The sequence below is a fragment of the Oncorhynchus clarkii genome, chromosome 11 (assembly GCF_045791955.1).
Source record: "Oncorhynchus clarkii lewisi isolate Uvic-CL-2024 chromosome 11, UVic_Ocla_1.0, whole genome shotgun sequence".
Classification (NCBI taxonomy): Eukaryota; Metazoa; Chordata; class Actinopteri; order Salmoniformes; family Salmonidae; genus Oncorhynchus; species Oncorhynchus clarkii.
Window position 1 is genome coordinate 23482521 of NC_092157.1, and position 17517 is coordinate 23500037.

The 17517-nt window shown below is 42.6% G+C and overlaps 1 protein-coding gene across 3 annotated transcripts in view; it reads right to left on the reverse strand.

Annotated features, from left to right (window-relative positions):
- LOC139420397 (phosphodiesterase 1C, calmodulin-dependent a) overlaps window positions 1–17517 on the reverse strand; it is a 120323-nt gene that overhangs the window by 41277 nt on the left and 61529 nt on the right. For all 3 annotated transcript variants that reach the window (XM_071170453.1, XM_071170452.1, XM_071170454.1), the window contains exons 3-7: window positions 9867–9980; window positions 7960–8142; window positions 6317–6383; window positions 2782–2898; window positions 2140–2280 (exon numbers count right to left, since the gene is read on the reverse strand). In XM_071170453.1, the coding sequence (XP_071026554.1) occupies window positions 2140–2280; window positions 2782–2898; window positions 6317–6383; window positions 7960–8142; window positions 9867–9980 (622 nt within the window). The remainder of the gene's footprint in view (window positions 1–2139; window positions 2281–2781; window positions 2899–6316; window positions 6384–7959; window positions 8143–9866; window positions 9981–17517) is intronic.

Consider the following 17517-nt stretch of genomic DNA (forward strand, 5'->3'; position numbering starts at 1 on the left):
TGTTACCCATGAAAGGAAGCTAGGCTAGTGAGTAAGCATTTTAGCCAATTAGCCAACGATCTGGCCTTAAGGGCCATGTACCCTTATAATCTCCATCCGGAACAGCAGGAGGAGGACTGGCCACCCCTCAGAGCCTGGTTCCTCTCTAGGTTTCTTCCTAGGTTCCTGCCTTTCTAAGGAGTTGTTCCCAGCCACTGTGCTTCTACATCTGCATTGCCTGCTGTTTGGGGTTTTAGGCTGTGTTTCTGTATGCACTTTGTGACATCTGCTGATGTAAAAATGACCTTATAAATACATCTGATTTGATTGATTCAGGACAACAACAACTAAAAGTGTGTACTGTATGACAGAGTCATAGACCGTTTCAGCAACATGAAAGAGAGGAGGATGGCATTGGAGCTTCTCTACAAGTAGGGTGAGTCAACATGTTTTTTTCTACTTACACACACACACACACGCACACACACACACACACACACACACACACACACACACACACACACACACACACACACACAGAAATCAGTGCTATGAACAGTCATATGATATTTAGATTACGTAGAATTTTTGGGGGGAATCTTTTAGTTGTCACTGTATTAGACTAAACATAGCTTATTAAATTACGTTGAGATGTTGAAGTTGAAATGGTGCTGGAATAGAGGATGCAGCTCCTATTGTCTTTGCGACTTGCAGTGACTCTCCAGTGTTTTAAATCAATAGTTGTTTAGTAGTCAAAACATTTTGGAAAGATTAACTTGATTGATCATGCTGTATTAACTTGATTGACCATGCTGTATTAACTTGATTGACCATGCTGTATTAACTTGATTGATCATGCTGTATTAACTTGATTGACCATGCTGTATTAACTTGATTGACCATGCTGTATTAACTTGATTGACCATGCTGTATTAACTTGATTGACCATGCTGTATTAACTTGATTGACCATGCTGTATTAACTTGATTGACCATGCTGTATTAACTTGATTGACCATGCTGTATTAACTTGATTGACCATGCTGTATTAACTTGATTGACCATGCTGTATTAACTTGATTGACCATGCTGTATTAACTTGATTGACCATGCTGTATTAACTTGATTGACCATGCTGTATTAACTTGATTGACCATGCTGTATTAACTTGATTGACCATGCTGTATTAACTTGATTGACCATGCTGTATTAACTTGATTGACCATGCTGTATTAACTTGATTGACCATGCTGTATTAACTTGATTGACCATGCTGTAGGTCATGTAACTGTTAGTTACATGCAATATGCTTTGTGGACTTCACCAGACAGGTTGCTCTCCGGTTTTGTGAAGAAACAAAGGTGTGGTTGAATTTATTGTGTTGTCTTATTGTCTCGGCCTTAGGCCTATATATCACAGTAGCAAGGGACATGAACTAACAGGTTATGGAGCAAACAATGCAATTATCACAACACATACAGTAGGTTGTAATATGGCTTTTCTTTCCTGGCTTGGCTTCCCCAGTGATTTTACCCACGCACCGCTACTGTCATGGCCTGCAGGCAGGAGGGTGGCTGCTGACTGACTGCCTCTACGATATGGCCTGAAGGCAGGAGGGTGGCTGCTGACTGACTTATGATATGGCCTGCAGGCAGGAGGGTGGCTGCTGACTGACTGCCTCTACGATATGGCCTGAAGGCAGGAGGGTAGCTGCTGACTGACTGCCTCTACGACATGGCCTGAAGGCAGGAGTAGCTGCTGACTGACTGCCTTTACGATATGGCCTGAAGGCAGGAGGGTAGCTGCTAACTGACTTATGATATGGCCTGCAGGCAGGAGGGTGGCTGCTGACTGACTCTACGACATGGCCTGCAGGCAGGAGGGTGGCTGCTGACTGACTCTACGACATGGCCTGCAGGCAGGAGGGTGGCTGCTGACTGACTCTACGACATGGCCTGCAGGCAGGAGGGTGGCTGCTGACTGACTGCCTCCATGGTGTCATAAATACAGCTGATAGAGTGTGGGTCAGACTTAATCAAACAAGAATACTGCAGGTACCCTCCTGTGGACACACACACCTTAGGAGGCACACGCACACACACATGCACGCACACGCATGTAAAGCAAGCAGACACACAAATTAAAATAAAATGTCTCTTACCACCATGCCTGTCTTCAATAATAGATAGTGTACTGTCTGCGTGACGTCTGCAGCATGCATCAAGTTATGGTAGGGATTCTTATGTTTGCTGTAGCCCACCTCCAAGGCTTCCACAAAGGACACCAGGGCAGAGATAGGGATCTGAACAACAAACGAAAACAACAGAGCTCAGCCAGTGACCCGAGGGAAATCTCTCATTCTCGCTCTTACACAGATTGGCTTTTCTCAGCTAAAAAGTTACTTCCTCTCATCGCCTCCTGTCCTTCATTGTAGCGATCTGAAATAGTTGACCAGCCTAATGATGAGCTTCAACCATAGTGTTTTCACCAAGTATTTTCCAATCAGTCAAGATGAAGGGGAGGAGGAGAGAACTCCTTTATTGAAGCGATTGATTCCCTTCTCCCTGAGCAAAAATTGTTAAATGGGTATTTGTTGCTATGCATTTATCACCACAGACTTTGATATCCTTGTGATGCAGGTCCAGATAGTCGTACAACCTCTGAGACCTTCTGATACAATGGAATTAAAATCGACTTAAAAGAACGTCACTCATCAATGCCCACGGGGGGGGGGGGGGGGGGGGGGGGGGGTAGATAAGGGAGTGGGAGAGAATGAGATGCAGTCCAGTTCTGATCAGCTTACCTTGAAGCGATTGATGAGGTCATATCTTGTGAGCAGCTCGTAGAATATGAATTTCAACGCGTGGTCCCCACTCGCGTCATTTAGGGCAAACACGTCAAAAGACCACATGTCCACGTGCTGCGAGAGGGAGTCATTGTCAGAACAAGTATTGAAAGACTATATCAGATATGAATGTGTCTGTAAAGCAAATCATTGAGGAGGAGCAGGGAGGGAGTGTCTTATAAAAATGAAAATGTTGTGCATCTCATACATGTTATTTTCCTTTATATTGCTATATTCAAGTGTTATTTCACAATAAATGCACCTTATTGAAAGCCTGCATGACCATTTGAAAAGCATGGAGTCTAAATCAAAATACATTAAGTCTCAGAGGTAAGTAGGCATGTTTTTACATCAGACGTTATTTCTAGTTTGTTTGATGATACAGTATGTTACATGAATTTAAAGTCAGGGGTTGTTAGCAGTCATAACATGAATCTCAGTAATAACGAACAAGAACAGAATCCCCATGTACAGCTAAAGGTGAGTTATTGCTAAGATTATTCTCTCTCTCTACCTTACTCCCCCTTTCTCTCTCCATCACTTCCCATTCTCTCTCTCTCTCTCCTTCTATCCCCCATTGCCTCTCCCTCCCTCACTCCCCCATCTCTCTCTCAGTCTCTATACAACTCCAACAAAGTTCTGTGGAGTTCTTCTGGCATGTCTGGCACAGGACCATTTGAATTACAACACATTAAAGATTTAAATCTTTAAATTGGAAGTTTTCGCCTGCTCTCCATCTCTGTCTCCCGCCACTGGCTTACACAGCCTGCAGGCATACTGAAAGAGAGAGATGGAGATGGAGAGAGAGAGAGATGGTCTGGAGCGAGCGAGAAGGGCAGAGGGAGAAAGAGAGAGAGGAACTGAGAGAGAGAGAGAGAGAGAGAGAGAGAGAGAGAGAGAGAGAGAGAGAGAGAGAGAAAGAGAGAGAGAGAGGAACTGAGAGAGAGAGAGGAACTGAGAGAGAGAGAGAGAGAGAGAGAGGAACTGAGAGAGAGAGAGGAACTGAGAGAGAGAGAGGAACTGAGAGAGAGAGAGAGAGGAACTGAGAGAGAGAGAGAGAGGAACTGAGAGAGAGAGAGAGAGAGAGGAACTGAGAGAGAGAGAGGAACTGAGAGAGAGAGAGAGAGAGAGAGGAACTGAGAGAGAGAGAGAGGAACTGAGAGAGAGAGAGAGAGAGGAACTGAGAGAGAGAGAGAGAGAGAGAGAGAGAGAGAGAGAGAGAGAGAGAGAGAGAGAGAGAGATAGATAGAGAGAGAGAGAGAGAGAGAGAGAGAGAGAGAGAGAGAGAGAGAGAGAGAGAGAGAGAGAGAGAGAGAGGAAGAAAGTTGGCTCAAAGATGACCAAGCCAAGTTGTCCAGTCTCCGTGTGAATCAACCAATGACAGGTCAGGACAGCAGGCTGAATACAGAAGGAACGGGAGTAAGTAGCCAACAGAGCTTTTCATTTCAACACTGTGTTATTTAGCGGTTTTAGAGTAGAATCAGAAGAAAATAGCTCTGTGAGATAGCTGGAAGAAATCTAATAACAGTCAAGCCAGCCAGTGAAGGATTCATAAGGTGAGGCATGATGATATCACATCATCGGTAAGGATTGTTGCCAGCCGGGGGCGGCCTGGGACAAGAGTTTGGTCCTGGCATTTTATCCACACAAGCCCACATCACTGCACGCGCTTCCAAGTCTGTTAAAATAGGACTACAGATGTAATTGTATTTTATACCCATGTATTGATCCAACAGTAAATGTTATTTCCAAACAAGAAACGTTGCAGTTGTTGGCACGGCACTCCATATCTCAAAGCCATATCAAATATCTTGGTTGTAAAATACATAGTTGCTATTGAGCTGAATATTGAGTGTTGAGAGAAAAAATGCTTACAGGAAGCTGAGACCTTCCTCTCTCCAGCAGGGACAAGGGGACGAAGCTCCCAAAGCTGTGTTTTTCCGTCAATTGCATTTTGAAATGTTATATGATCAGAACACATCTTTCTCTCGAGCGCATGGGAGGGCGCAGGCACAGGGGCAGGGCAGAAACTTTCATTACAGGAATCATAGTTTTAGCCACCCCAAAAATAGGAAGTTTTGAATGAGGTGACAATGTAGACTTTGCTCTTTCTAAGTTTATAGGCACCCTTTCATATTTTTTTTTACGATCCATGATCTTGACTGTCTGATGACAGAGTCTGAGCAGGTATTTTTGCTGATGCCACATTTGACTTTGAATGTGAGTTTGTGTGACCTCAGCTCACTCTTTCAGAAAACCAGGCTGGCCCATTGTGGGAGGGGGGCCCGGCAGTTTCCCACTGATTAGTATAACAGATACATTTTTAGGGGTGTGTGTCAATTTCGATCAGCCCACCCAACATCAAAACAATTCCAGCCCATCTGGCATTTACCAGAATTGCCAGATGGCCAATCCACCATGCTATCAGTACATTGGTCTAAACTGTGCAGGGCTGGTCCAGTACGTTTATGACACAGAGTCCTGGTTTTCATTCGACTGGCTTTTCCTGGTTTGGTATGGATTCCGACCTCTCAAGGTTTAGGTTAACGGTTGTTGTACAGTTTTGTATAGTTATGAAATAGAAACAGTGCATGTCATGAGACAGTTTAGTTCATCTTACTGATGGGGTAGGAACGAGGTGTTGAACCCAAACCCCACGGGAGACCACACGTCATAATTTATGATGTGCATAAAACACAACACACTATTGACCTCTAATTGACCCCTGTGCCTCTGAGCAACCGGTTAGGGTTACCCATATGGTTAGGTGCTGTGTGTGTGTGTGTGTGTGTCTGTCTGTCTGTCTGTCTGTCTGTCTGTCTGTCTGTCTGTCTGTCTGTCTGTCTCTGTCTCTGTGTGTGTGTGTGTGTGTGTGTGTGTGTGTGTGTGTGTGTGTGTGTGTGTGTGTGACGATAGCAGAGAAAGAGAGAGATCTACTTTATCTTCACACCAGATTAAACAGATCAAACAAAACTCTAATTCGGTCATCTCTCTCTGCAGATGAAGAGTCATTACGTCATGAGGCATGAAAACATGGCACGCTACGCCGCTATTACACAGCAATAACAACAACATATTACATGAAAATCCCTTCTATAAGATCAGCAGAGTATTAATACCTTGTTTTCTTTTGCATGGGAATAGGTCATGTTTTCAGTAACCGGGACACAAATGATTACTCATTACAGGACAGCCATTCAATAGTAAAAATAAATTGTATTTTTGTCAAATGCAGCTTTTACCTCCGTGTGTTCTGGCATCGGAAGAGAATGACTTGAAATGAAAGCATGTACTGTGATTCTACACGTATCTATTCCATCATATACTGTGTATGAAATAGGGTGAAGTTGTGAATGATGTACGGTTTTATCTTGGTTGCCCGGTGTACATCGCAGACCTGACCCTCTCTCCCCTCCACCCCGTTGGACTATCTCAGACTTCACCCTGCATTGTTGGCCTATCGCCGTCCGTGCCAGGACGCGGTTCTTAATACCTTGAGCACCGTGATCACGCTGGGCGGATAGCTTAATCCCACCATGTTGGACGTCCGGCGGTACATCCTGTCAGGGAGAGAGACACACACACACACACACACACAATGTTAGGACACCCAGAGAGCCAAGGACCACTGATTGGTGGAGGTGGATGTGGGGAGATGGCTTGCATTTCAAGGGTATGGGGAGGATGGTTCTGGGGGAAATACCTCACAACAGGGATGTGAAGGGTGACCTTCCCAATTCTTATCATCTAGGCTGGGGTTTACCCTTCTACTGTGAAACTGATACATACTGTATGCTATCAAATACACCCACCCAGGACTTGGGCAGAGATTGCTGGATGCTGGATGCAGACACTTTCCTGTATGGTTCTTTATGATAAGGCATTCTCTACAGGACAACATTACTTTGAAAATACTTTGATGGCTCCATTGACAGTTGGCCAAAATATGGTACTCCCATCCATTAAAGGGATACATCATGCTGTTGAAAACAAGGCCCTTAATCTACTTCCCCAGAGGCAGAGGAACTTATGGATACCATTTGTATGTCTCTGTGTCCAGTATGAAGGAAGTTAGAAGTAGTAAGGAAGTTAGAACAAGTCAGTTTGTCAAGTATCTGCCCTGCTAGAGCTGCCCCGGGCAACTGTAAGTGCTGTTATTGTGAAGTGGAAACATCTGGGAGTAATAAAGGTTGAGCCGCGAAGTTTTAGACCACACAAGCTCACAGAACAGGATCACTGAAGTGCGTAGCACGTAAAAATTCAGCAGTTCCAAACTGCTTCTGTAAGCAACGTAAGCACAATAACTGTTCTTCAAGAGCTGCATGAAATGGGTTTCCATGGCCGAGCAGGTGCATACAAGCCTAAGATCACCATGTGCAATGCTAAGCATCGGCTGGAGTGGTGTAAAGCTCTCCGCCATTGGACTCTGGAGCAGTGTAAACACGTTCTCTAGAGGGATGAATCATGCTTCACCATCTGGCAGTCCGATGGATGAATCTGGGTTTGGCGGATGCCAGGAGAACACTACCTGTCCGAAAGCATAGTACCAACTGTAAAGTTTGGTGGATGAGGAATATTGGTCTGGGGCTATTTTCCATGATTCAGGCTAGGCCCCTTAGTTCCAGTGAAGGGAAATCTTAAAGCTACAGCATACAATGATATTCTAGACGATTCTGTGCTTTCAACTTTGTGGCAACAAACTTTCCTGTTTTAGCATAACATTGCCCCCATGCACAAAGCGAGTTCCATACTGAAATGGTGTGTCGAGATCAGTGTGGAAGAACTTGACTAGCCTGCATAGATCCCTGACCTCAACCCCATCGAACACCTTTGGGATGAATTGGAACATCGACTGCGAGACAGGCCTAATCGCCCAACATCAGTGCCCGACCTCACTAATGCTCTTGTGGCTGAATGGAAGCCCCTGCAGCAATGTTCCAACATCTAGTGGAAAGTCTTCCCAGAAGAGTGGAGAATGTTATAGCAGCAAAGGGTGGACCAATTCCATATTATTACCTGTGATTTTGGAATGAGATGTTTGACGACTTTTGGAGATCTCGTGTATTTGTAGGATAATCGACCTCCCAGTTTAGTAAACATGCTACATGTTCGGAGGACATTGGATAACAAACTAACCTCTCAACAAATATCCCAGCCTGCACTGCGTGTACGATGCTGCGGAAGCGTGGTTTCTCTTCGGTCCGGCGCAGCATCAGACCCATCTGACGTGTGAAGGTGGAGGCCAGCCAATCACGAACCTCTGACGGCACAGAGTCCGACTGGATGTCACTGAGCTCATCCTCCGTGTCCACCAATCGCCTGCGAAGAGGGACGGACACACGCACACACACATGTATGTCCAAATACACGCATGGACGCACACACACACGCGCACTCACACACGCACAAACACACACACACACGCACACACGCACACACACACACACACACACACACACACACACACACACACACACACACACACACACACACACACACACACACACACACACACACACACACACACACACACACACACACACACACACAGCAGGGCCTATCTCTTCTCATCAATAATGTTTTAATCAAGTTAAAATAACTACTTTGTTTTGGCACTTGATAAGTTCTTAATTAAAACCCAATTCTGCTCTTTTTCTCTCTAACAAATATGTGTAGACAGAGGAGGGAGAGAGAGAGGGGAATACAGAAAGAGAGAGAGAGAGAGCGAGAGAGAGCGAGAGAGAGAGATTGAGACCTTACTGAAAAACCATGTGATGATATTTCAAATGAAACTTCACGTGGATATTTTTCACATGATATTTCACAGGTGATGCCCTGCATAAAAAAATAAATCATTCATTATGATGTCCCTGGAACGTCACGAGGTTGCAGTGTTTTCAACTTACATATTAGACATGATAACATTGTTCATGTTTATTTATACTGTAATTATTATTCAACATGTCCTCATCTGGGATATGAACTTACAACCTTTTGGTTCATGGCATTCCGATCTTCCTGCTATGTCACCATGTCGGTGTCAATAACTAATTTCCCCTGTATTTCAACACTTTGGTCAAAAATACAAAGTCAATGAAATCAATGATGAGAGAATAAACCGATTAACTGAATTAGCAGTGCAGAGATGTATTATAGGTAATGAATATGTAGGAGACTTCTGAAAATGAAAACTTTGTGGGGCATCAGAAAGATCAGCGTACCCCAAATCCCAGGTGGGGTCATATTGAAAGGTCAGCACTAAGTGTCAAGTGTAATCATATTGATTAAAGATGTTTACACTATTTCACCACCTACCTTAAAACCCCCATACCATTTCATCACTTCTTATCCAAAAAACACATGTGAAATGTTTCACATGTGAAATCGCATTTTCACATCTTTTAAATTAGAGTTCTCATGTTAACACCACCTTTTCGCATGTGAGGGGAATAACATGTTTTAAATATTTCATGTGTGAAAATTATAATTTTCATATGTGAAAACCTAAATCTCACACGTGGAATTTAATTTTCATGTGAAAAAGCTTCATGTGAAAATTGAATTAGCCTTTCACCTTTCACATGAAAAACATTCACATGTTAAAATCCAACTTGAAGTTTTACATGTGAAAATGTTCAAATATTATCAAATGTGTAGTTTCATGGTATCACTTGTTGAAAATGTGGGTCCTCATGTTGTCACATGTACTTCACATCAGATCATGTTTTCACGCGCTCAATGTTTTCATATCTGTAGTTTCATGTTATCACTTGTTGCTTTTACCTGTTGTCACTTTTTGACATTCATTTCACCTAAGATCACATGTGACATTCATGTGGTTTTTCCACAAGGGAGAGAGAAAGAGCAGGAGGGCAAGAGAGAGATGGAGAGAGAGAAGGAGAATGAGAACATAACATTCAATAGGACAGAACCTTTTGAGAAATAACTCGGCTCACACAGGAAATGTCAGATACTGTATGTAATGTGTATCGTGGCGTTGACCAATCTACTGGACAGTCGTGCCAATGATAAGATATCCATACCGTGTCTCCTCAATGTACACAGACTCCAGGACTGAGGCTGCATACTCCAAGTTCTTCTTGAGGTCGACGACGGACGCCTCTCCTCGTTCCAACTGTTTCACCAAGCATCGCAACCTGGAGAAAAGCAACAAAAAAAACACATTTTCATGACTTTTGATGCTTCAACAGTTGCAGGCACCAAAAGTTTGATTGTGCCACCGTATTGGCAGAACAATTGCCGTAATGCGTGTGTTTTTATGCATGTCCTATTAAGCGTGGCTTATTTTTCAGTGGACTTGTTACATCACACACTACCCTGAAAAGGAGCAATAGCACACATTAATTCCACTGTCCCGTGGCTGTATACTGAAACTACACATGCCATGATGACTACATTTAAAAAAACTGTTGTCCTGAAAGTAAAAAGGCATATGTTGATCATAATCCTATTTGGTTATGGTAAAGGTAGACAGAGATCTACATTTAGACAGTCACCTGGTACACCTCCATGTTACACCCACCAATGGCACAGAGACAGCAGCTTCACAACTATCCCTGCGCTAACTATGTTTGTAATATATTAACAAAACATGATTAATCAATGAATTAACGTGTTTGACACCTTACTGAGGAGGGATGTGAAGGTCCGAGTAACTGGTAGATGAACATTATTTGGTCAAGTTAAATGGATAAGGAAGGATGCTAGGTTAACTAAGGAGAGAGGAAGCTATTCAGCTGTGTATTCATGCATGCCACACTGTTGGCTGGACATGCAGTATGACACACACACAGATCTAACAGCCAATAGAGGCCTGCTAGCCAAAGCCCACTCTGCCAGAGTCTAAATCCCAGCAATCACAATCCCCTTACAGAGCCAGCCCAGTCTGCCCTAATACAACATGCCACAGCTGCTTTCAAATGGCACAAATGCCCAAGTCACAGTCCATTTGTACAGACATGTAGGTTTTGTAAAAGGAGAACTCAGGCTAGGATTCAGTCCAACACAGATTAACACCCTGCACACAGCAATAGACTTTTAAAAGCAATTTCCCCAACATTCACGAGATCACGTTCACTGTAAATGCTGAGGATGTCAGTTCAAGCTGAAATCACCATTAACCATCAACCATAGCGTAAAGGTATTTTTTTCTGCATTTTTTAAAATCCTGATCTCTTTCCAACAACTCCTAACCCTGGTGTGCTGGCTGAACTCTAAGCTATTTGATATGCAAGTCAATAATATAGGGAAACTAAGGAGAATAGAGCAGAGATCTGCAGGGGTATTTCATGCTTTTTAAAAGAGCAAAAATCCCATGTAATCAGAATGCCCAGCCAAGAACACCCATGTCAGAGGATACTGATCACCTCATCAAAACAGCATCGTAACTATCAAACGATTACACAGTTGGATGATTGACAGATTGTTGTTATGGTGACAGGGGTCTACACTGTCATCGCTACAGTCCACAGGCCCTCTGAGATTATTTCTAGTCTTTCTCATCCTCTTGGACGACACAGGCTTGTGAACTGGCACACAGACAAGGGAAAACACTAGCAAGACACACATACACACGCTTACGCACACACATACACAAACACACACCAGCTGACATGCAAGAAAAAAAATTGCCTGGATAAAGAAAAAACTCAATTGGAACTACAAAGAGCACACAGCGATAATCGTGCTGCAAACAAAGCCCAGTAAACAGCAGCTCAGGTGTAAAGCAGAGAGCTGATTGTTATTTACAGCAGGAGCATCTGGGAAAGCAGTGTGTGACACTATAATAACTCTTCCTAGCTAGACTAAAGATTAGCTCCCGCTAATGACTCTCACCTCTACACACCTCTGCTTGATTATTGCACTGACTGTGTGTGTGTGTGTGTGTGTGTGTGTGTGTGTGTGTGTGTGTGTGTGTGTGTGTGTGTGTGTGTGTGTGTGTGTGTGTGTGTGTGTGTGTGTGTGTGTGTGTGTGTGTGTGCGTGTGTCTGAATGCATGACTGTGTTGTGTCTCTATTTCTTCATGCGAAATGTGATTGTGAATACGGGTGAGACTTGTTAAATGCATGCTGTACTGTCTGTGCAGTTTTTAGGTGTGTGTTTGTACTGTATGTGAGTGTGTACAGGCTAGTCTCATGGACTAGACGTAACATAGTAAATGTAAATCCGGGACAGTCCATTTAGTATGAAATGTTATGTTTGCTATGGTTATGTTTGCTATGGTTACATAAGACAGAAGGTTACTTAAAGTAAAAACAGAAGTAGGGGTGGTTGGTCGGGGTGGGTGGGTCAACGTATAACGTGAATGTCTGGTAACCCAAAGGTTGTGTGTTCGAATCTCATCACAGACAACTTTAGCTAATTAGCACCTTTGCAACTACTTACTACTTTTGAGTTACTTTGCAACTACTTAGCATGTTAGCTAACCTTTCTCCTAACCCTAATCTTAACCTCAACTCTAACCTTCACCCTAACGTTAGATTTAGCCACCTAGCCGCCTAGCTAACGTTGGCCACAACAAATTGTAATTCGTAACATATCATAGCTATTGCAAATTCGTAACATATTGCACAAATTACGTTTCGTAATATATCATACCAGTTGTAATTTGTAATATATCACACTAAAATGAATACATAGCATAGCAAACTTAACATATTATTACTAATTTGAGTGGCCCAGATGTTTCATCTGCCCCTGAGTCCAGGTTGGGGTGTATCTGTGCTTTGTTGACAGCCGGTCTGTTGACGTCGTCAATGTCACTAGTTTGTAGTCACACCTTCATAATAAGTATGACACAATGTCACAAGTGTAAGGGTTTATATGTCAGCTCTGGTGATGAAAGCAGTTGTTTGAGTGTGCACGTTTAGGCTCTAATGTGTGAGTGTGAGTGCATCAGAGTGTAATTGTAGGTAAAAGTGTCTGTGTGTAAATGCATGACTAATATGTGAGCACATGAGCACAATGTGTGTTTTAAGTGTGTCTGTGTATGGCTGTGTGTGTTTGTTAGGGAGTGTGGGGGGCACACATGGGGACAGGTTTGACCCAATTCTTCCCACAGCTGCTTGGGCCACACAAGGTACAAACAGACAGGGGAGAGAGATGAAGGGTGAAATCACAAATGCTCTACTCCATGGATTTAACTGTGTTGTTATTCACTTCTCCTTCTGCCATTACAGGAGAAGAAACCAAGAGGAATATTTCAACCTAGAATTCCTAGTCATTACACTCCTATTTGATCGAGGGGTAGATAAGGTAGCTCTTGTGGCAGAATAATCCGTAAGGTCACAGTAATTTGGTATGATAAACTTTTTAGCAAATAAGGCACATATCTATCTATCACCTGTCAGCAGAGGGCGGCAGAGACCGTTCTAGATTCATTAACGACACGCAGGTGTGTCCTATTTACTCATTATGATTTTCCTGCTAAAAGCAGTGTGCTTTTTGTTGTCCTTTGCAGAAGCTTGAATTGTTTACTGTGTGTGGTTGTTAACCGAGGGAGTTTTCGAGACTTAGTGTTGGTTCTTTTTTCAAGTGTACTGTGATCCTGCGCCTACCGTTTCTTAGTAAAGTATTATGTTAATCCTTAACCACTGATTCCTCGTCTGGTCTCTTCTCTGCACCTGGGTCCAACCTCACCACGTCACAATATCTAGATGAAAATACATCACTGTTCTGTAGAAAAACACTGGGTCAAGTTCATAATAGGTTGTCTGAACAACCTACTGTTAGAGAACCTGACTCCCAGACACAGTCGTTTGAATCCATTTTACCGCCGGAACACGGTGATTGGAGAACATAGCAACAGAAACAATGACACCATAGACTCTCCAGTTCTTTCTTAGTAACATGAAACAGTCTGTCTATCAAAGAACTCACACACACCTCGGCAAAATGCTTTTCACTAGTCCTCGTATTTATATACTCTCCTTTACCCTGGTGAAATAAGTCTACCGGTTTTGTAATTTCACCGTTAATAAAATTCCCCCACACAAAGGAAAAAGGACATGGTGTTTTAATGATGATATTGAAATCAGCCAAGCGTCAAAAACCTGCCTTTCCCTCTCTATCTCCCAGAGGATTCCCGTCTGCTCTCTAGCAGACAAACACATAATCAATGAGTCATGTCAATGTCATCCCATTAAATGATTACAGTTTACCAGAAGCCTCTCTGATTGGGAAAGATAGGAGGGAAAATTAGATGGAAAAGGCAACAGGCGATGACTACGAGGAACCTGCAACTGAACAATAACATGACCTTTCAATAGTGAGAAGGGTTATCATGTGAATATGAATCCATCCTATGTTATTGTACCTCATCACTAGTCATAGACATCTGTTCTGGGTACTATGGATGTGTTTCAAATGGCACTCTATTCCTTTCAGCCTAATCACCCGTGATCCAAGGCGATATACGACATTCGTCAGGGTCCAAAACCGGCCACTAGGGGCTTCTGTGAGCGCTATTACCATCAAGTAGGGTTGCGGCTTCCTAGGGAGTTGTGGATGGGGATCGCAAATAGGCGTAAGCCGCAAGCTATGGCTCAGAGGGTTGTTTTAAATTAATTTTAATTTGTTCCGTAAACCGCGAGCTCTGGCTCTGGCTCCAGTGCTAGGCAGTCATTTTTATTTGGATTGTTTGAACCCTATCCCAAACTTTAACCCTTACCTTAACCATTCAGAATGAATGCCTAAACTTAATGTTTTAACCCTATCCTAAACCTTAACCCTTACCTTAACCATTCAGAATGAATGCCTAAACTTAATGTTTTAACCCTATCCTAAACCTTAACCCTTACCTTAACCATTCAGAATGAATGCCTAAACTTAAACGTCGAAATTGTAAGATTATAACCCTAGCGGAGGGGAACTGACCTTCCACAGAGTTGCATCATTTTTCAAAGATGCATAGAGCCCTGAGTTGATTATCCCTTTTAAAATGCTCTAGAATGCCATTCAAGCCAATCAGATACGAGTATTCAAAAAATGCCATTGGTATTAGACAAGGTAAAGAATGGGCCACATATCATTCCAAGCTTAAATAGTATGCCTCAAACCATTTTCTCTGCAAAATGCTTTGATGGTCAACAGAGCTGATCATGGACTTTTGGATCTCAGACAAATGGAATTTCTATTGTTTTGTAACTAATTACAGAATACAGTTCACTGATACACTTATTCACAAGAATTAGTAAAGCCTGAGTCACCTTTGAAGCTTAGACATAAGGGAATGTACATGAAAACAGTATACAATAAGTATACCGGAAAATGTATTGGTGCCTCTGCATTAGCATTATAAATGACAATATCTTCTGAATTGTATGTATTGATCAGACATTTATTTGACCAGACATTTACTATAGGCAAGCACTGATCAACATGAACACACTGAGAAATAAGAGGTATAATTTGACATAAAAAAAATGTATTAGATCCATAAGCCTAATACAGGTACCACAGTGTGCAGGACCCATTGAGGAGACACATCTAGATTGGCTTCCTCCTTGTCAGGCCTCTCACACTGCGCAGATCGGGGTCCTGGGATGGACATCTCGCATAGCTTCCCCACATACGGCGCTGGATCCAGGAGCCTGTCTAGCCTATAATGTTTTTGAAAAAGTAAATATTTGTTATAAACGGGTAGTGAATTTAATGTCCTTTTATTTACTGTTCTGTTACGATGCTATCAATTCGATGATGAAGTGATCTATTCATTCTACAATGTGTTTTCTGATGTTTTTGAGGTACTCAATTTGAAATATGCTATACTTGGTTGTGCACTTTTTTGTGTGTGACTGAAATGCTCGACTGATGCAATGAATAGCAATGTTGGGTCTGTCTTCACAGTCTTCACAGCATATCCCCCATTCTTTGCCTTGGGAAAGCTGATTTTGTATCACAGCATTCCTGCTGCAGTGGTTGCCTGGAAAGCTGTGCAGACAGAGTAGATGTTGAATTTTCTAATTATAGCTTGGTCTATCATTACAGCTTGGTGTAATGAGGTGGAAAGTGAAATAATAATATTTATGTTGGCAGTTCTAAGACTCAATGTGGAGGGCTTAGGGATGAAAGAACAAAAACTGTATAGTGACTATCAAGTGTGTTACAGAAAATATACCATTCACCAGTCAAAGCAGCCATAGCCACAGTTGCATTATCTAACGTTAGCCTCCCAATCACACCAAAATGTTGGCTACCGTGTCAGACTCCGATACCTACGTTATGGTGAGTGCTTGCAAGATCCAATGCCAAGTATGATGCAAGGTTAGCTTCCTGGCAAGAACCATCATATGTTCTCCTCAATTGATAAAGCAACTTCGCCCGAAATGTGCGCGGCACACGCTTGACATGATCATCATTTTCAGTGCAGCCTGTACACCCCAAATGAAAAGCCGCCACTGCTGTCAGGATGTCTTCATCTGTCGGAAAATAGTGTACGGTTAATTTTACACTATGGCATCCAGTCAGAACACAGTGTGCTGTTTCCGGCATGCTGGTAAGTAGCTTGCTAGCTAACATTCACACCAAAGCCAAAGCAAGACATAGGTGCACATGTGATGACAGTTTTAAGGTGGTACATATTTAAATTAGTTAAGATGATATGACACTACCATTGGTGTATTACATTTCCGGCTTTATGTGACATTGCATGAAGCTGGAGGCAAATCCTTGGTAATGCCTGCCTCCTGAATCCAAGTGATTGACACAGGGGGAGAGGACAAATAACTTTATGATTAAACTTTATCAATGTATCAGCTACAGTCATTGTTCATACTTGGGTACCCTACTTTGAACTAGTTTCATGCAAATACAGTGCCTTGCGAAAGTATTCGGCCCCCTTGAACTTTGCGACCTTTTGCCACATTTCAGGCTTCAAACATAAAGATATAAAACTGTATTTTTTTGTGAAGAATCAACAACAAGTGGGACACAATCATGAAGTGGAACGACATTTATTGGATATTTCAAACTTTTTTAACAAATCAAAAACTGAAAAATTGGGCGTGCAAAATTATTCAGCCCCCTTAAGTTAATACTTTGTAGTCCACCTTTTGCTGCGATTACAGCTGTAAGTCGCTTGGGGTATGTCTCTATCAGTTTTGCACATCGAGAGACTGAAATTTGCCAAGCAGCTCGAGCTCAGTGAGGTTGGATGGAGAGCATTTGTGAACAGCAGTTTTCAGTTCTTTCCACAGATTCTCGATTGGATTCAGGTCTGGACTTTGACTTGGCCATTCTAACACCTGGATATGTTTATTTTTGAACCATTCCATTGTAGATTTTGCTTTATGTTTTGGATTATTGTCTTGTTGGAAGACAAATCTCTGTCCCAGTCTCAGGTCTTTTGCAGACTCCATCATCTTCCAGAATGGTCCTGTATTTGGCTCCATCCATCTTCCCATCAATTTTAACCATCTTCCCTGTCCCTGCTGAAGATAAGCAGGCCCAAACCATGATGCTGCCACCACCATGTTTGACAGTGGGGATGGTGTGTTCAGGGTGATGAGCTGTGTTGCTTTTACGCCAAACATAACGTTTTGCATTGTTGCCAAAAAGTTCAATTTTGGTTTCATCTGACCAGAGCACCTTCTTCCACATGTTTGGTGTGTCTCCCAGGTGGCTTGTGGCAAACTTTAAAGGACACTTTTTATGGATATCTTTAAGAAATGGCTT